The sequence below is a fragment of the Molothrus ater genome, unplaced genomic scaffold (assembly GCF_012460135.2).
Source record: "Molothrus ater isolate BHLD 08-10-18 breed brown headed cowbird unplaced genomic scaffold, BPBGC_Mater_1.1 matUn_MA576, whole genome shotgun sequence".
NCBI lineage: Eukaryota > Metazoa > Chordata > Aves > Passeriformes > Icteridae > Molothrus > Molothrus ater.
In genome coordinates, this window is record NW_023416534.1 from 37,186 (window position 1) to 56,575 (window position 19,390).

Here is a 19,390-nt window from a genome sequence, read left to right on the forward strand (position 1 = left end):
GGTAATTGTATTGGTAATTAGGATGCCAGGGTAAAATAATAATAATAATAATAATAATAATAATAATAATAATAATAATAATAATAATAATGACTTGAGGGCAAAAGAATAATAATAGTAATAGTAATAATAATAATAATAATAATAATAATAATTATAATAATATTACTCTTAATTATAATCACCGATTAGAGTGAATAAAATTTAATATTATTAAAATAATTTTAATAGTAGGTAATTATATTGGTAATTATGACTTAAGGGAATAATAATGATAATGATAATTATCATTATAATTATAATAAAGATATTAATAATAATATTAATAATAATTACTAATATTTCTAATAATAATAGAAAAATATTATGAAAAATAATGAAAAGATAACAAAAAACCCCCGAAAAACACAGGGAAAAAATAATTCAAACCCAATTTAAAACCTTCAAATAATTAACCTCAAATTTACCAATTTTTTACCACCACATTCCCTTTAAAAATCCCAAATTTTCCCCAAAAAACGACTCCGGCACCGGCGCTCAAGCCACACCCATTTATTGCAGAGCAAGCCCCGCCCTCAGCGGAGGAGGGGCAGCAGCAGGAAGGGGAGGAGCCACCCGGGCCCGCCCAGCGATTGGCCCCGCCCCACCGGGCCCTTGATCCCGTCCTTGCGCCCCATTGGCCGCCTGGGGGCCACGTGACCGGCGGCCATCTTGTTTCCGTCGGCCATCTTGTCTCCGTCGGCCATCTTGTCTCCGTCAGCCATCTTGTCTCCATCGGCCATCTTGTTTCTGTCGGCCATCTTGTCTCCATCGGCCATCTTGTCTCCATCAGCCATCTTGTTTCTGTCGGCCATTTTGTCTCCGTCGGCCATCTTGTTTCCGTCAGCCATCTTGCCTCCGTCAGCCATCTTGTTTCCGTCGGCCATCTTGTCTCCGTCGGCCATCTTGTCCCTGGTGACCATCCTGCCGCTGTCAGCCATCTTGTCTCCATCACCAATCTTATCCCCATCAGCCATTTTGCCCCCGTCCGCCATTTTGCCCCCATCAGCCATTTTGCCCCCGTCCGCCATTTTGCCCCCATCCGCCATCTTGCCCCCGGCAGCCATCTTGCCCCCAGCAGCCCTCTTGCCCCCGGTGCCCACATCACGCTCGGGCGCAGCCGTTTTCCCATCACCACCACCCACGTGATCACCGGCGGCCATATTGCCACCACCACCGGCGGCAGCCATCTTGCCGCGGGTGCCATTTTTCCCGCCCCCGTCCGCCGTGGCGTTATCGGGCGCGGCCGTGGGGGCGTGGCCGTGCGGCAGCAGCTCCAACCGGGGCAAATCGGGCGAGAACAAACTCTTGTCGGCCATCTTGTCGTTGCAGAGGTCGCCACGGCAACAGGAGCCGGCCAATGAGGCGTCGGCGTCGCCGCGGCGCTCGGGGGCGCAGCCGCCATCGGGGACGCAGCCCCGCAGCTCCCGCCACAAGGTGAGGTTACCTGAGGGAGGAGGGGGGCGCGGTTTAGCGCGAAGTGGGCGGGGCTTAGAGCAGGGGGGGCGGGGTTTCGGGGGCTCACCTGCGCGCAGGGTGACGTTGCCATGGAAACAGGCGCGGAGGTCGCCGTAGCAATGGACGATGGTGGTGGGGGGGCAGGGCCCGGCCTCGGGGCAGCCGTAGCAGCGCAGGCCGTTGGGGGAGGGGGCGGAGCTGTTGGCTGGGGGGAGGGGCCAGGGGGAGGGGTCAGGGGGAGGGGTCAGGGGGGTCACCCCACAGACCCCTCCCCAAATCCCTGCACTGAGAGAGGCCCCGCCCCCCCAGCGCCTTCCCAGTACATCCCAGTATAAACCAGTCAGCCACAATCTCCTCCCGGCTCCGCCCACTCCCCTCCCAGTATATCCCAGTCCCTCCCAGTATAAACCAGTAACCCCAAATCCCCCTTTAACCCTTTCCCAGTTGCCCCCAATCCCCTCCCAGTCCCTCCCAACCCCTCCCAATCCCCTCCCAGTATAAACCAGTAACACCAAATCCCCCTTTAACCCTTTCCCAGTCCCTCCCAGTTTATCCCAGTCCCTCCCAGTCCCCTCCCAGTATAAACCAGTAACACCAAATCCCCCTTTTACCTTTTCCCAGTCCCTCCCAGTCCCTCCCAATCCCCTCCCAGTTTATCCCAGTCCCTCCCAGTCCCCTCCCAGCCCCTCCCAGTCCCCTCCCAATCCCCTCCCAGTCCTTCCCAATCCCCTCCCAGTCCCTCCCACTATAAACCAGTAACCCCAAATCCCCCTTTAACCCTTTCCCAGTCCCTCCCAATGCCCCCTAATCCCCTCCCAGTCCCCTCCCAGTATAAACCAGTAACCCCAAATCCCCCTTTAACCCTTTCCCAGTCCCTCCCAATCCCCTCCCAATCCCCTCCCAGTCCCCTCCCAGTCCATCCCAGTCCCTCCCAGTCCATCCCAGTCCCTCCCAATCCCCTCCCAGTCCCTCCCAGTCCCTCCCAGTTCCCCCCAATCCCCTCCCAGTCCCTCCCAATCCCCTCCCAGTCCATCCCAGTCCCCCCCAGTGCCCCGAGTGCCCCGTACCGGCCGGGGGCGGTTCCTGCTGCCCCCCCTGGGGCAGTTCCCGCTGCCGTTGCCCCCCCAGGGGCAGTTCTCCGTTGCACGCCTCCCCCCGGCAGTTGCGGCGCCGCTCGAAGGCCACGAGGCCGGGCAGGGTCAGGGCCCTGGCCAGCGACCCCGGCTGACCCCGGCCACACCCACGCCAGCCCAGGGTCAGCTGACCGTGGCCTGGGGGGTCAGAGGTCACAGGGGTCAGTGGGGGAGGGGTCAGTGGGGGCATTTGGGGGCATTGGGGAGGGGTGGGATGGACTGGGAGGGAACTGGGAGGGACTGGGGAAGGGTTAAAGGGGGATTTGGGGTTACTGGTTTGTACTGGGAGGGGACTGGGATAAACTGGGATAAACTGGGATGGACTGGGAGTGGATTGGGATGGACTGGGAGAGGGATGGAATGGACTGGGATGGACTGGGAGGGGATTGGGAGACAATGGGAGGGACTGGGAGAGGGTTAAAGGGGGGATTTGGGTTTACTGGTTTATACTGGGAGGGACTGGGGAAGGGTCCAGGGTGGTTTAGCCCATACTGGTCTATACTGGGAGAGCCTGGGGAAGGGTATTAGGGGGGATTTGGGGTCACTGGTTTATACTGGTCTATACTGGGAGGGGATTTGGGGCCATGGGAGGGCCTGGGGAAGGGTTCAGGGGGGATTTGGGGTTACTGGTCTGTACTGGTCTATACTGGTCTATACTGGGAGCCCGCACTCACTCCAGGTCACGGCCGCCAGGGCCTCCCCGCAGACGTCGCTGTCGGGACAGGCGACATCGGTGACGCCGCGGCAGGAGCCGCCATCATCATCATCATCGTCACCGCAGCTGAGGCAGCGCAGCCCCAGAGATCCTGCCCCATAGATCGGGGACCCATAGGTCAGGGACCCCAAAAACTGCCCCATAGAGCCCTGCCCCATAGAGCCCTGACCCCAAAAACTGCCCCATAGAGCCCTGCCCCATAGAGCCCTGCCCCATAGAGCCCTGCCCCCAAAAACTGCCCCATAGAGCCCTGCCCCATAGAGCCCTGCCCCATAGATCCTGCCCCATAGAGCCCTGACCCCAAAAACTGCCCCATAGATCCACCCCATAGGTCAGGGACCCATAGATTCTGCCCCATAGATCAGGGACCCCAAAAACTGCCCCATAGAGCCCTGCCCCATAGAGCCCTGCCCCATAGAGCCCTGCCCCCATAAACTGCCCCATAGATCCACCCCACCATCATCATCCTCACTGCAGCTGAGGCAGCGCAGCCCCATAGATCCTGCCCCATAGATTAACCCTATAGAGCCCTGCCCCATAGACCAGTGACTCCATAAACTGCCCCATAGATCCACCCCATAGATCACTGCTCTATTAGATCAGTGCCCCATGGGGCCCTGACCTCATAAAGTGCCCCATAGATCAGTAACCCCACACATCCCTGCCCCATAGATCAGTGCCCCCATAAATCCCACCCCATAGATCCCTGCCCCATAGATCAAGGCCCCATAAACTGCCCCATGGGGCCCTGACCTCATAAACTGCCCCCATAGATCAGTGACCCCACAAATCCTACCCCATAGATCAGTGCCCCATAGATCCCACCCCACAGAGCCCCGACCCCATAGATCAGTGCCCCATAGATTCCCATCCCATGGATCCCCACCCCCCACATTCCCACCCCACACCTCCCCAACCCCACCCCGCGCGTCACCGGCCCCGAACGCCCCGAATGTCACCGCGCCCTCCCCGCGGGCCCGGACGTGCCCCGGCCTGTCCTGCCCGACCCACGGCACGCCCTGAACCCCCCTGCCCCATAGATCCTGACCCCGCCCCATGGAAACCCCCCCCGCCCCATAGAAACCCCCCTGGCCCATAGAAACCCCCCTGGCCCATAGATCCTGACCCCGCCCCATAGAAACCCCCCCGGCCCATAGAGCTCAGCCCTAAATCCCCCTGCCCCATAGATCTGATCCTGCCCCATAGAGCTCAGACTTGACATCCCCCCTGCCCCATAGATCTGACCCTGAACACCCCCTGCCCCACAGATCCCGGCACTGGCACTGCCCTGCCCCACAGATCTGACCCCAAACTCTCCCTGCCCCATAGATCTGGCCCTAAATCCCCCTGTCCCACAGATCTGATCCTGACCCACAGATCTGACCCTGCCCCATAGATCTCAGCCCTGAACGCCCCCTGCCCCATAGATCCTGACCCCTAAGCCCCCCTGCCCCACAGAGCTCAGCCCTGACAACTCCCCTGCCCCACAGATCCGACCCCAAACAACCCCTGCCCCACAGAGCTCAGCCCTGACATTCACTTGCCCCATAGATCCGACCCCAAACACCCCTTTTCTGCCCCACAGACCCCTGCCACACCCCTCTATCTGCCCCACATCCCCCTGACCCACAGATTTCAGCCCTGAACCCCCCCCGCCCCATAAATCTGACCCCAAGACCCCTTGCCCCATAGCTCTGATCACCAACAGACCCTGCCCCATAGATCTGACCCTAAACTCCCCCTGCCCTACAGATCTCAGCCCTGACACCCTCCCTGCCCCACAAGTCCTGACCCCTCCCCACCCCTCAAATACCCCCCAAATCCCCCCCAGGTGCCCCAAATCCCCCCAAATCCCCCCAAATCCCCCCCGTACCTGGGAGCAGCAGCAGCAGCAGCAGCAGCGGCCGCGCCCCCCCCATGGCCCGGCCCCACATCCCGGCCCGGCCCCGGCCCGTGGGGCAGAACCGCCCCCTTTTATGGGAACGGGGCCGGGTGGGGCCGGGTGGGGCCCCCTCGGGGCTCCCCGCCCCACGGCGAGGCCAAGGGAGCCCCACGGGCCCCACGGAGAGGGTTCAGGGAATGGAGAGGGAGAAAAACCCAGAGCTCTGCCCCATAGAAACCCCATAGAAGCCCCATAGAAAAATCTCAGAGAAAGTCCCATAGAAAACCCCACAGGAAACCCCATAGCTCTGCCCCATAGAAACCCCATAGCTCTGCCCCATAGAAAAATCTCAGAGAAAATCCCATAGAAAACCCCACAGGTCTGCCCCATAGCAGGGTCTCAAAGCTCTGCCCCATAGAAAATCCCACACCTTGGCCCCATAGGAAATCTCATAGCACAGCCCCATAGAAACCCCACAGCTCTGCCCCACAGCAGAACCTCAGAGCTCTGCCCCATAGAAAACCCCATAGCCCAGCCCCATAGAAAATCCCAAAGCTCTGCCCTATAGCACAGCCCCCAGAGCTCGGCCCCATAGAAAACCCCATAGAAAACCCCAAAGCTCTGCCCCATAGAAAACCCCATAGAAAACCCCAAAGCTCTGCCCCATAGCGGGGTCCTAAAAGGTCTCTGCCCCATAGAAACCCCATAGAAACCCCACAGCTCTGCCCCATAGCCCCCCCCCGACCCCTCCCCCAATCGCCCCTCCCCCCACCCCTGGGGGTTTTTAACCCTTTCCTGCCCCCACCCCTCCCCCAGATCCATCAATGGGGCGGGGCCGGCCCCACCCTAAACCTGTGGGGCAGCGAGGAGGGGGAGGGGGAGGAGGAGGAGCAGGGGGGGGAGGGGCCCGAGCGAGGGGGGAGGGGCGGCGCTGGGCGGGGCGGGGTCACCGGGGAGGGCGTTGCAAAAATGGCCGCGGCAGCAGCGCAGCCCCATAGGAGCCCCCATAGAGCCCCCCGGCCCCATAGGATCCCCTATAGATCCTCCTGGCCCCATAGAGCCCCCCGGCCCCATAGGAGCCCCCATAGAATCCCCCACAGATCCTCCCTGCCCCACAGATCTGCCCGGACCCATAGAATCCCCTATAGAGCCCCCCGGCCCCATAGAGCCCCCCGGCCCCATAGATCCTCCCGGCCCCATAGGTTCCCCCATAGGATCCCCCGGCCCCACAGAGCCCCCCCAGAGCCCCCCCAGCCCCACGGGGCTCTGGCACCACTCGGGGCTGGCGCAGCCTCGGAGCAGCCACGGGGACCCCGCGGGACCTGGGGGGGGAAAACGGGGAGGGGTCAGGGGGGCCCCGGCCCCACAGAGAGCCCAGAGAGACCCCAGCCCCATAGAAACCCCATAGAGACCCCATAGAGATCATCCTGCCCCATAGAAACCCCATAGAGATCATCCTGCCCCATAGAGACCCCATAGAGAGCCCATAGAGACCCCCCGGCCCCATAGAGACCCCATAGAGATCATCCTGCCCCAGAGAGACCCCAGAGACACCCCCAGCCCCATAGAAACCCCTCCCAGCCCTATAGAGACCCCATAGAGACCCCATAGAGACCATCCTGCCCCACAGAGACCCCATAGACACCCCCTGGAGCTATAGAGACCCCATAGAAACCCCATAGAGATCATCCTGCCCCATAGAGACTCCATAGAAACCCCAGAGAGACCCCACAGAGACCCCCTGGCCCCATAGAGACCCCACAGAGACCCCATAGAAATCCCGACCCCATAGAGACCCCCCCAGCCCCACAGAGGCCCCATAGGACTCCCCCCCGCCCCCCCCCCCAATTCCACCCCTCCCCCACCTCCCGTGGCCCCTCCCCCACCTCGGCCCCAGGCGGTGACGCAGCGGCCCCGCCCCCACCCACAGCGCAGCGGGGCGGGGCCTTCCGAGGGGGCGGGGCCTTCCGAGGGGGCGGGGCCTTCCGAGGGGGCGGGGCCTTCCGAGGGGGCGGGGCCTTCCGAGGGGGCGGGGCCTTCCGAGGGGGCGGGGCCGTCATAGCCCCAGCAGCTCAAGCCTGAGGGCGGCCCGGCCTCTGCACCAGCACGGACCAGTAAGGACCAGTAAGAACCAGTTTAAACCAGTTCAAACCAGCACAGACCAGTATAAACCAGTGTCCCCGTCACACTGAAATCCCTCCCAGTCCCTCCCAGTATAAACCAGTGACCTCAAATCCCCCTTTAACCATTTCCCAGTCCCTCCCAGTGTCCCAATAATGACCCCAAATTCCCTCCCAGTATAAACCAGTATCCCCAAATCCCCCTTTAACCCTTTCCCAGTCCCTCCCAATCCATCCCAGTTTATCCCAGTGCCCTCCCAATATAAACCAGTAACCCCGAATCTCCATTTAAGCCTTTCCCAGTCCATCCCAGTCCCCCCAAGCCCCTCCCAGTCCCTCCCAGTACAAACCAGTAACCTCAAATCCCCCTTTAACCATTTCCAGTCCCTCCCAGTCCCTCCCAGTCTCTCCCAGTCGCTCCCAGTCCATTCCCAGTTGCTCCCAGTATAAACCAGTAACCCCAAATCCCCCATCAACCCTTTCCCAGTCCCCCCCAGTTTATCCCAGTCCCTCCCAATCCCATCCCAGTCCCTCCCGGTTTATCCCAATCCCCTCCCAGTACAAACCAGTAGCACCAAATCCCCCATTAACCCTTTCCCAGTCCCCCCAGTCTCACCCAGTTCGCACTGGGCGCTCTCGCAGCACTTCAGCGCCACCCGGCGGCCGCGGCCGGAATCGAACGCGAGGAGGCCCCGGCAGGGCCCGGCCTGGCCACACCCCCGGAGCCGCCGCCCCTCCCCCTCTGCGGGGTCACGGGGCGGGGTCACGGGGGTGGCCCCGCCCACATAGGAAAAAAACCCCGACCCACATCCCCCCAAACCCCGCCCCCAGGCTAAAAAACTCCTCCCACCCCCGATGTGGCCACGCCCCCTTTTCCATGCTCCTCCCACGCACTCAAACCCCCCTCCCCCCACTGTGGCCCCGCCCACTTCTCCTGCCCCTCCCCAACCCCTCCCCCCTCAAAACCCCTCCCCCCACTTTCTCTGGCCCCGCCCCCCCCGGCCCCTCCCCCACCTCCATCGGGTCCCCTGCTGATGACGTCAATGCAGCGATCCTGGGGGCGGGGGCAGGGCAGCGCCGGGAGGGGGGAGGGGCAGAAACCGTCACAGGTGGGGCAGAGCCGGGGGGCGGGGCCTGGACCAGGATAAACCACGATAAACCAGTATGGACCAGTATGGACCAGTTTGGACCAGTATAAACCAGTACAACCCCCCTCGCTCACCGGTTCCGTTGCTGGGCGTGTCGTGGGCGTGGCTCCCGCCGGGCCCCGCCCCGCCTTCCTTTGGCCCCTCCCCCCAGCGCTCCTCGCGCAGCGTCACGAGCTCCCCGCGGGATCGGAACGTGATGACGACATCGGGCGGGCCCGTGACGTCACAGCCGCTCTCCTCCCGCCGCAGCTCGAGCCCGTCTGGGGGGGCGGGGGGGGGGAGGGGTGGGAACCAAGGAGGGGGAGGGGGAAGGGGGGGTGACCCCGCCCCTCCCTCTTGGCCCCTCCCCCTTGGCCCCTCCCCCCCGGTACCTCTGAGTGACGTCAGCGTCGTTCGGCGGCAAACGGCGCGGGGGGCGGGGCAGAGGGCGGGGCGGCAGCCGGTGACGTCACAGAGGGGACAGCGCAGGGCGGGGACGGCTGGGGAGGGGGAGGGGGGGGGAGGGGTGAGACCCCCACCCCCCACCCCCCAAAAAAAGGGGAAAATTTAAAAAAAAAAATTTCCCGCCCCTCCCCCACCCTCAGGTGCGCCCATGTGGGGGAGGGGTAAAAGGTGGGGGAGGGGCACAGGGTGGGGGACACCCCTCAAAACCCTCCCCCCCCCCCCCCCCAAAACCCAAAAAAAATTCCCCAAAAAAATTTCCCCGCACCTCCCCCACCCAGAGGTGACCAGGAGGGGGTGGGGGAGGGGCGGGTGAGGGGGTGGGGGAGGGGTTCCAGGTGGGTGGGGGAGGGGTTTCCGGGGTGGGGGAGGGGTTACCTGTTCCCAGCAGCCCCCAGGCCATGACCCAGCCCCACCCCCACCCCATCCTCGGGCGATTTTGGGGGCCCCTCCCCCAACCCCCCGGGGGTTTTTTGGCGCCGTTTTTATAACGATGGGGAAGGGGGGGGCGGGGCCGAGCGCAAACCACGCCCACCCCCTCCCCCCCCCCCCTCGCTTCCCCCCTCCCCCCCCCCCCTGAATTTCCTCTTTTTGGGTTTTTTTTTGGGGCAGGAAATGGGGAAATGAGGAGTGGGGGAGGGGCGGGATGGAGGCGGGGGAGGGGCCGAGCCCGCCCCTCCCCCTCGTTCATTGACACCACTCGGAGCTGACCAATCAGAGCCGCTTTATTTAAATGAGGGGGGAGGGGCCAATAAATAGGGCCTGGGGTGGGGGAGGGGCGCTCAGGGCAGCAGGAGGGGGAGGGGCAGCAGGAGGGGGAGCAGGAGGGGGAGGGGCCTGGAGGAGAAAGGGGCGGAGCTTTGGAGGCCCGGGGGGGGAGGGGCGGCCGTGACCGGGAAAGCCGCGTGGGGGGCGGGGCCTCGGCAGGGGGGCGGGGCCTCCCCGGCCATGACGTCACCGCCCGGCGCCACCATGATGGCGTCGGCTCCGGAAGGGGCGGAGCTGGCCGGCGGTGACGTCATCGGGGCGGGGGGGGCGGCGGCGCCCCAGGAGCAGCCGGGGTCGGGGGGCGGGGCCGCGGCCTCTGTGGTGACGTCACCGCCATTGGCCAACAGGGATTGGTCGCCCCCTGGGGGCGTGGTCTCGGGTGACGTCACCGTGGTGGTGGTGGCATCTCCGGGGGCTTCATTGAGGTGCCCCAAAGTGTCCCCAGGGCCACCGGTGACATTGGGCGGGGCCGTCCCCTCCGTGGTGACGTCACCGCCATTGGCCAACAGGGATTGGTCGCCTCCTGGGGGCGTGGTCACAGGTGCCACCACCGTGGTGGCATCTCCGGGGGCTTCATTGAGGTGTCCCAAAGTGTCCCCGGGGTCAGTGGTGGCACCTGGGTCACCTGTCCCCTCCATGGCCACGTCCCCATTGGTGCCCACCAGGACTTTGTCACCTCCTGGTGTCGCTGTCACGGGTGCCACCACGGTGGTGGCATCTCCGGGGGCTTCAGGGACGCGTCCCAAAGTGTCCCAGGAGCAGTTGGTGGCACCGGGCTGGGCCGTCCCCTCCATGGCCACGTCCCCACCGTTGCCCACCAGCACCTTGTCACCTCCTGGTGTCGCTGTCACCGGTGCCACCACGGTGGTGGCATCTCCGGGGGCTTCGGTGACGCGTCCCAAAGTGTCCCCAGGGCCACAGAGGACGCGTGTCGCCTCTGTCCCCTCCATGGCCACGTCACCACCATTGGCCAGGAGCATCTTGTCACCTCCTGGGGACACTGGGACAGAGGTCACCGTGGTGGTGGCATCTCCATAGACTTCATTGAGGTGTCCCACGATGTCCCCAGGGTCACCGGTGACACCCGGGTCACCTGTCCCCTCCATGGCCACGTCACTCTGGGTGCCCACCAGCACTTTGTCACCTCCTGGGGACGTGGTCACAGGTGCCACCACGGTGGTGGCATCTCTGGGGGCTTCACTGAGGTGTCCCAAAGTGTCCCCAGGGCCAACAGTGACACCTGGGTCACCCGTCCCCTCCATGGCCACGTCCCCACTGGTGGCCGCCAGGACTTTGTCACCTCCTGGGGACACTGGGACAGAGGTCACCGTGGTGGTGGCATCTCCATAGACTTCATTGAGGTGTCCCAAAGTGTCCCCAGGGTCACCGGTGACATTGGGCTGGGCTGTCCCTTCCACACCGACGTCACTCTGGGTGCCCACCAGGACTTCGTCACTTCCCGGGGATGTGGTGACAAAGGTGACCACGGTGGTGGCATCTCCAGGGGCTTCATTGAGGTGTCCCAAAGCGTCCCTGGGGTCACTGGTGGCACCTGGGTCACCTGTCACCTCCATGGCCATGTCCCCACTGGTGGCTGCCAGGACTTCGTCACTTCCTGGGGATGCGGTGACAAAGGTGACCACCGTGGTGGCATCTCCGGGGACTTCATTGAGGTGTCCCAAAGTGTCCCCAGGGCCACCGGTGACACCCGGATCTTCTGTCCCCTCCACACCGACATCACCTTGGGTGCCCACCAGGACTTTGTCACCTCCTGGGGACGTGGTCACCGGGTGCCACCATGGTGGTGGCATCTCCAGGGGCTTCAGTGACGCCTGTCCCGATGTCCCCAGGGCCACAGAGGACGCGTGTCTCCTCTGTCCCCTCCATGGCCACGTCACCACCATTGGCCAGGAGCATCTTGTCACTTCCTGGGGATGAGGTCACAGGCAATGCCACCGTGGTGGCATCTCTGGGGGCTTCATTGAGGTGTCCCACGATGTCCCCAGGGCCACCGGTGACACCAGGCTGGGCTGTCCCCTCCACCTTGATGTCACTCTGGGTGCCCACCAGCACTTTGTCACCTCCTGGTGTCGCTGTCACGGGTGCCACCACGGTGGTGGCATCTCCGGGGGCTTCATTGAGGTGTCCCAAAGTGTCCCCAGGGCCACCGGTGACACCGGGCTGGGCCGTCCCCTCCATGGCCACGTCCCCACTGGTGGCTGCCAGAACTTTGTCACCTCCTGGGGACACTGGGACAGAGGTCACTGTGGTGGTGGCATCTCCATGGACTTCATTGAGGTGTCCCACGATGTCCCCAGGGTCACCGGTGACACCCGGATCTTCTGTCCCTTCCACACCCACATCACCTTGGGTGCCCACCAGCACTTTGTCACTTCCTGGGGACGTGGTCACAGGTGCCACCATGGTGGTGGCATCTCCAGGGGCTTCATTGAGGTGTCCCAAAGTGTCCCCAGGGCCAGCGGTGACACCTGGGTCACCTGTCCCCTCCATGGCTACATCGCTCTGGGTGCCAACCAGCACTTTGTCACCTCCCGGTGTCACTGTCACGGGTGCCACCACGGTGGTGGCATCTCCGGGGGCTTCAGGGACGCGTCCCAAAGTGTCCCCAGGGCCACAGAGGACGTGTGTCTCCTCTGTCCCCTCCATGGCCACGTCCCCACTGGTGGCTGCCAGGACTTCATCACCTCCTGGGGATGTGGTGACAAAGGTGACCACGGTGGTGGCATCTGCAGGGGCTTCATTGAGGTGTCCCAAAGTGTCCCCAGGGTCACCGGTGACATTGGGCTGGGCTGTCCCTTCCACACCGACGTCACTCTGGGTGCCCACCAGCACTTTGTCACCTCCTGGTGTCGCTGTCACGGGTGCCACCATGGTGGTGGCATCTCCGGGGGCTTCATTGAGGTGTCCCAAAGTGTCCCCAGGGCCAGCGGTGACACCTGGGTCACCTGTCCCCTCCATGGCTACATCGCTCTGGGTGCCCACCAGCACTTCGTCACCTCCTGGGGATGTGGTGACAAAGGTGACCACGGTGGTGGCATCTCCAGGGGCTTCATTGAGGTGTCCCAAAGCGTCCCTGGGGTCACTGGTGGCACCTGGGTCACCTGTCCCCTCCATGGCCACATTGCCCTGGGTGCCCACCAGGACTTCATCACCTCCTGGGGATGTGGTGACAAAGGTGACCACGGTGGTGGCATCTCCGGGGGCTTCATTGAAGTGTCCCAAAGTGTCCCCAGGGCCAGCGGTGACATTGGGCTGGGCTGTCCCCTCCATGGCCTACGTCCCCACTGGTGGCTGCCAGCACATTGTCACTTCCTGGGGACGTGGTCACAGGTGCCACCACGGTGGTGGCATCTCCGGGGGCTTCACTGAGGTGTCCCAAAGCGTCCCTGGGGTCACCGGTGACACCCGGATCTTCTGTCCCCTCCACACCGACGTCACCTCGGGCGCCCACCAGCGCTTTGTCACCTCCCGGTGTCGCCGTCACCGGTGCCACCGCCGTGGTGGCATCTCCGGGGGCTTCGCTCAGGTGTCCCACGGTGTCCCCAGGGCCACTCCCGGGTCCTCGCGTCCCCCCCAGCTCGACGTCGCCCCCGGGTGCCACCACGGCCGCGTCCCTGGAGCAGTTGGTGGCCCTGGGTGTCCCCGGGGGTGTCCCCGATGTCCCCGGGGGTGTCCCCGGGGTCCCCTCGGCTCCTTCGCAGTCCGGGGGCGGCGGTGGGGGAGGGGTCGGCGGTGGGGGAGGGGCGGCCGGGCCGCAGAGCCTGGAGGGGGGAGGGGCGGGGGCGGCCGAGGAGGGGGGAGGGGCACAGAGAGCTGGGGGGGGGGGGTGGGGGAGGGGAGAAAGGGGGGGGTCAAGGGGGGGTCATGAAGGGACCCCCCGGAGACCCCAAAACCCCCAAAAAATCCCAAACACCCCAAAAAGCCCCAAAGAGACCCCAAAAGGGACCCCCGGAGACCCCAAAAACACCGAAAGGGAGCCCAAAAAACCCCCAAATCACCAAAGGAGCCCCCAGACCCAAAAGGGACCCCCAGAGACCCCAAAGAGACCCCAAAAAAACCCCAAGAGACCCCAAAAAATCCCAAACACCCCAAAAAGCCCCAAAGAGACCCCAAAAGGGACCCCCCGGAGACCCCAAAAACTCCAAAAGGGACCCCCAAAAAAACCCCTAAAAATAGCAAAGACACCCCAAAAAGGGAACCCCAAAAAGGGACCCCCAAAAACCCTAAAGGAGACCCCAGACCCCAAAAAGCCCAAAAGGGACCCCAAAAACTCCAAAAGGGACCCAAAAGAGGCCCCAAAAACCCCAAAGGAGACCCCAGACCCCAAAAAGCCCAAAAGGGACCCAAAAGAGGCCCCCAAAACCCAAAGGAGAACCCAGACCCCAAAAAGGGACCCCAAAAGACCCCAAAGGACCCCAAAAGATCCCCAAAACCTCAAAGAGGAACCAAAAGGGGCCCCCAGAGACCCCAAGGGGACCCCAAAGGGACCCCCCAAATCCCCCATAGACCCCCCAAAAATCACCCCACAGAACCCCATAAATCCCATATGGAACCCCATAACACCCCAAATTCCCCCATAGAACCCCTATGGAACCCCATAGCACCCCAAAAAACCCCCAAATCCCCCCCATAACCCCCCCAAAATCCCCCATAGGACCCCCATAAATCCCCCCACAAATCCCCCACAGAACCCCATAGCACCCCAAATTTCCCCGTAGGACCCCATAAATCCCCCATAGGAGCCCCATAACCCACCCCATAGCACCCCAAAACCCCCATAAATCCCCCATAGCACCCCAAATTTCCCCCCACAGAACCCCAGGAATCCCCTACAGGACCCCACAAATCCCCCATAGGACCCCCATAACCCACCCCATAGCACCCCATAGCACCCCAAATCCCCCCATAGCACCCCATGAATCCCCCATAGAACCCCCATAGAACCCCATAAATCTCCCATAGCACCCCATAACCCACCCCATAGCACCCCAAATCCCCCCCCCCAGAACCCCAAATTCCCCCATAAATCCCCTATAGAACCCCATAGCACCCCAAATTCCCCCATAGCACCCCATAGACCCCCATAAATCCCCCATAGCACCCCATAAACCCCCTCTAACACCCCATAACCCACCCCATAGCACCCCAAATCCGCCCCCAGAACCCCAAATTCCCCCATAAATCCCCCATAGCACCCCATAGCACCCCATAGCACCCCATAAATCCCCTATAGAACCCCAAATTCCCCCATAGACCCCCATAAATCCCCCATAGCACCCCATAGACCCCCTCTAACACCCCAAATTCCCCCACGGCTGCCCCACAGCACCCCCGAAAATCCCCATAGATCCCCCCCCAAATCTCACCCAGCAGCGCCAGCAGCGCCATCATCCCCATCCTCCTCCTCATCCTCCTCTTCATCCCCCTCGCGTCCATGGCGGGGTCGGGCCCCGCTTGGGGGGAGGGGGGGGTCCCTTTATTCCCTTCCCCCCCCCCCCCCAGCACCCCCAAAATCCGCCCCGTGGGTGGGGGAGGGGCGGCGGCCTCGGCCCTGGAATGTGGGGCGGCCCCGCCCCCGCCCCCCGCAATTATGGGGTACCCGGGCGAGGATCAATTAAAGAAATGGAAATTAATTAATGGGGGCGGCCCCACCCCCAGCCCTGCCCTGCCCCAGTGACCCCGGGAGGGGCCGGAATTTGGGGTCACCCCTCCCCCCCTCCCCCCCCAATATCCGGCCCCATGGATTTGGGGTCACCCCAATGTCCCACCCCATAGATTTGGGGTCACCCCCATATCCGGCCCCATAGATTTGGGGTCACCCCAATATCCGGCCCTATAGATTTGGGGTCACCCCAATGTCCCACCCCATGGATTTGGGGTCACCCCAATATCCGGCCCCATAGATTTGGGGTCACCCCTCTGTCCCACCCCATGGATTTGGGGTCACCCCAATATCCGGCCCCATAGATTTGGGGTCACCCCCCCATATCCGGCCCCATAGATCTGGGGTCACCCCCTCTTCCAGCCCCATAGATTTGGGGTCAGCCCCCCCATATCCGGCCCCATAGATCTGGGGTCACCCCCTCTTCCGGCCCCATAGATCTGGGGTCACCCCAATGTCCCACCCCATAGATTTGGGGTTACTCCCCCCTTCCGGCCCCATAGATTTGGGGTCAGCCCCCCCATATCCGGCCCCATGGGTTTGGGGTCCACACAATTCAGGCCCCACAGATTTGGGGTTCTCAGTCCCTCTGCCCCACAGATTTGGGGTCTCTCGAGTGTTCCCCATGCATTTGGGGTCCCCTCTGTTCGTGCCCCACAGATTCGGGGTTCTCAGCCCCATAACCCCACAGATTTGGGATCCCCAGAGATTTTGGGGTCCCCCCCAGTCCCTGCTCCACAGATTTGGGGTCCTTGCCCCACAGATTCGGGGTTCTCAGCCCCACAACCCCAGAGATTTGGGGTCTCCCCCTGTCCGGGCCCCCCACATTTGGGGTCTCTCCCCTCTCAGCCCCACAGATTTGGGGTCCCCTCCCGTCCCTGCCCCCCATATTTGGGTTCCCCTCCCCCCGCCCATATTTGCCCGCCGCCCCTCCCCCACTCCCGCTCCGTTCCCACGCCTCAGTTTCGCTCTCGGGGGCGGAGTTTTGGTTCCTCCCGGTCACGTGGTCCCCTGCCGATCACGTGTCCCGCCCGTCACGTGTAACCCCCCCCCCCCCGGTCTCGGTCACGTGTCCCCATCACGTGTCTCGCGCTCTCTCCTTCCACGTGACCTCCCCTCCCCCACGCTCCCGTTTCCCGCCAGGGGGCGCCGGAAGCTCGGGGTGGGCGTGGCCTGGGGGGCTCTTACAAGGGGAAAGGGGAGGGGGCGTGGTTCGCCGTTTGGCCCCGCCCCCCCCGCGCATGCGCGGCGCGGGCGGCGGCGGCGGCGGCTCCGGGAGCGGCTCCGAGCGGTGCGAGCGGCGCGGGGGGGGGAGGGGCGGGGGGAAGGGGGAGGGGCGGAGGGTGGGGGAGGGGCGGAGGGTGGGGGAGGGGCGTGGGGAGCGCGGGAACCCCGCCCCTCCCCCCCCCATATCGGCGGCGGCGCGCGGGGCATTGTGGGAGGGGGGGAGGGGCGAAGGGAGGAGGGGGAGGGGCTTGTGGGGTGGTGGGCGGGGCTTAGAAAAGGGAAAACGGGGCCTCGGAAGGTGGGAGGGGCCAAAGGGTGGGGGGAGGGGTTTGGTGGTGGTGGGAGGGGCTTGTGGGATTGGGGAGGGGCTTCAGGGGTTGTGGGAGGGGCCTGTGGGGTTGTGGGCGGGGCTTATAAAGTAGGTAAAGGGGCCTGGAAAGTGGGAGGGGCCAAAGCGTTGAGGGAGGGGCTTGGGTTGTGGGGGAGGGGCAGGATGAAGTGGGAGGGGCTTGAAAGGCTGTGGGAGGGGCTTGGAAAAGGGGAAAACGGGGCCTTGGGAGGTGGGAGGGGCCAAAGGGTTGGGGGAGGGGCTTGTGGGATGTAGGTGGGGCTTGTGAGGCTGTGGGCGGGGCTTGGGAATGCAAAGCGGGGCTGAGGAGATGGGAGGGGCTTCAGAGTTTGTGGGTGGGGTTTATGGGATGGCGGGAGGCACCTGGCGCCTTTGTGGGCGTGGCTTTTGAGCTGGTGGGAGGGGCTTGTGACCCAGTGAGGGCAGCCCGGGTGTGAGGTGGGCGTGGCTCAGCGTCTGGTGGGCGTGGCTTGGGTCAATATGGGCGTGTCCCACCCCTGGCAGGGCGTGGCCATGATGGCGGCCGGGCGGGGCCCGGGGAGCGAGGACGGAGCCTTCGAGGAGGAGGAGGAGGAGGAGGAGGAGGAGGAAGAAGAAGAAGAGGAAGAGGAGGAGGAGGAAGAGGAGGAAGAGGAAGAAGCGGCCGGCGGTGAGCGGGGGAGGGGCAAAGGGGGAGGAGGGGGGGCGGGGCCTAACGGGGAGGGGTGGGGGAGGGGCGCTCACCTGTGCCATCGCCCCTCCCCCATCCCCTGCCCCCCCCCCAGCGCCGCCGGCCCCACCCGAGGACGACGACGGCGAATCAGAGGAGGCCACGTCGGTGACGTCATCGGGGGACAGCGGCGGCGCCCCCTCCCCCCCCCGCCAACGGCTGTGCAGGTCAGGCCCCTCCCCCACTTGTGATTGACCCCGCCTCCATTTCTCATTGACCCCACCCCCGTCCTTCACCCTCACACCCTCCCCCACATCTCATTTGCACCGCCCCCTTCCTTTCACTGGCTCCTCCCCCTCGCCCCCCACCCCTTTTCATTGGCCCCTCCCCCCCCCGCAGGTTCCCGGACCCGCCCATTGGGGGCGGAGCCTCGGCCCTTCCCGGAGCCGCCCTGTGGGGGAGGGGCCTCCCCGGAAGCCCCCGGAACCGCACCCAGCGGAGGGGGCGTGGCCTCCGCCAGCGGAGGACCCGTGACCACGCCCACAGGGGGCGGGGATTGGCACCGCTGTCCCGAGTGTGGGCGTGGCTTCGGCACCTCGCGGGCGCTCAAGGTTCACCGCAGTTACCACGTGGGCCGGAAGAGGCCCCTCCCCCCGCCGCCCCCACGCCCCGCCCCCTCCCCCGGCCCCGCCCCCGCGCTCCCAGAGCCCCTCCCCCGCCCCGTTCAAGTTCCACTACATCTGCGCCGAGTGCGGCCTCGGGTTCGTGGCCCCCGGCGCCCTCGGCGCCCATCGGTGCCACCGGAGCCGCCGCCGCCAGCGCCGCCCCTCCCCCACCGCCCCCGCCGCCCCCCGGGGCCCCTCCCCCCCCCCGCCGCGCCGCCCCGCCCCTCCCCCGCCCAGCCCCGCCCCGCGGAGCCCCGCCCCTTTCCGCTGCACCGAGTGCGCCGGGGCCTTCGGCCTCGTGGCCGAGCTGCACGAGCACTACATGCTGCACGCCAGGGGGGAGCTCTAGGACACGCCCACCGCGAGGGGGACACGCCCACTGCGGGGGGGACACGCCCACTGCGAGGGGGACACGCCCACTCGGATTGGAGACACGCCCACTCGGGTTTGGGACACGCCCGCCCCGCTCCCGGCGCGGCCCAGTGGGGGAGGGAGGAGGAGGAGGAGGCGGTGTCGGCAACAGGAAGTGATGTCATGGAATGGAGGGCGTGGCCTGGTTGATTTTTTAAATATTTGGGTATGAGGGTGGGGGGTGTGTGATGTCGTTGGGTGTGATGTCATCGGCGTGACGTCATGAGGGTGGTTTTATTGGGTGACGTCATCGTCGTGACGTCATGAGGGTGGCGCCGCTGTGGCGACGTCATCAGGGGCGGTGATGATGGGGGTGACGTCATCGGGAGAGTGGCGCCGGTGTGACGTCATCGCGGTGATGTCATGATGGGGGTGATGTTTGTGGCATGATGTCGCCTGTGACGTCATCGTTGTGACATCATCAGAATAATGGCGTCGTCGTGATGTCATGATGAGTTATGCTAATGGGATGACGACATCAGTGTGACGTCATCGTACTGGCGTCGTTGGGATAAATGGGTCGGTGTGACGTCGTCGGTGTGACGTCATCGGGGGGTGTGACATCACGGGGATAATGGCACCGGAGTGACGTCATCAATGTGACATCACCGGGCCTGGTGTTAATTGGGTGACGTCATCGTTGTGATTTCACTGGGATGGTTTTACCGCGTGACGTCATCAGGGTGACATCGACGGGATGAC

At 63.7% G+C, this 19,390-nt stretch overlaps 3 protein-coding genes across 3 annotated transcripts; 1 reads left to right on the plus strand and 2 right to left on the minus strand.

The window, feature by feature from the left end:
• Nucleotides 1-537: 537 nt before the first annotated feature.
• On the minus strand, nucleotides 538-9,342 carry LOC118700346 (uncharacterized). The gene is made up of 10 exons (XM_036404767.2): nucleotides 9,315-9,342; nucleotides 8,867-8,974; nucleotides 8,570-8,755; nucleotides 8,362-8,481; nucleotides 7,964-8,089; nucleotides 7,114-7,323; nucleotides 3,305-3,436; nucleotides 2,565-2,768; nucleotides 1,565-1,702; nucleotides 538-1,486 (listed from the first exon to the last, which is right to left on the minus strand). Exons 1-10 carry the CDS (start codon nucleotides 9,337-9,339, stop codon nucleotides 576-578), a joined length of 2,160 nt encoding a protein of 719 aa, XP_036260660.1. The 5' UTR covers nucleotides 9,340-9,342; the 3' UTR covers nucleotides 538-575.
• A 308-nt stretch (nucleotides 9,343-9,650) lies between these two features.
• LOC118700343 (collagen alpha-1(I) chain-like) lies at nucleotides 9,651-15,423 on the minus strand. The gene is made up of 6 exons (XM_054518209.1): nucleotides 15,092-15,423; nucleotides 13,003-13,538; nucleotides 11,492-12,851; nucleotides 10,036-11,445; nucleotides 9,830-9,921; nucleotides 9,651-9,659 (listed from the first exon to the last, which is right to left on the minus strand). The coding sequence occupies exons 1-6, from the start codon at nucleotides 15,159-15,161 to the stop codon at nucleotides 9,651-9,653; spliced, it is 3,477 nt and encodes a 1,158-aa protein (XP_054374184.1). The 5' UTR covers nucleotides 15,162-15,423.
• Nucleotides 15,424-16,595: 1,172 nt separating this feature from the next.
• Nucleotides 16,596-18,817, plus strand: LOC118700337 (basic proline-rich protein-like). The gene is made up of 4 exons (XM_036404752.2): nucleotides 16,596-16,678; nucleotides 17,468-17,612; nucleotides 17,728-17,839; nucleotides 18,012-18,817. Exons 2-4 carry the CDS (start codon nucleotides 17,477-17,479, stop codon nucleotides 18,805-18,807), a joined length of 1,044 nt encoding a protein of 347 aa, XP_036260645.2. The 5' UTR covers nucleotides 16,596-16,678; nucleotides 17,468-17,476; the 3' UTR covers nucleotides 18,808-18,817.
• The last annotated feature ends 573 nt before the right edge of the window (nucleotides 18,818-19,390 follow it).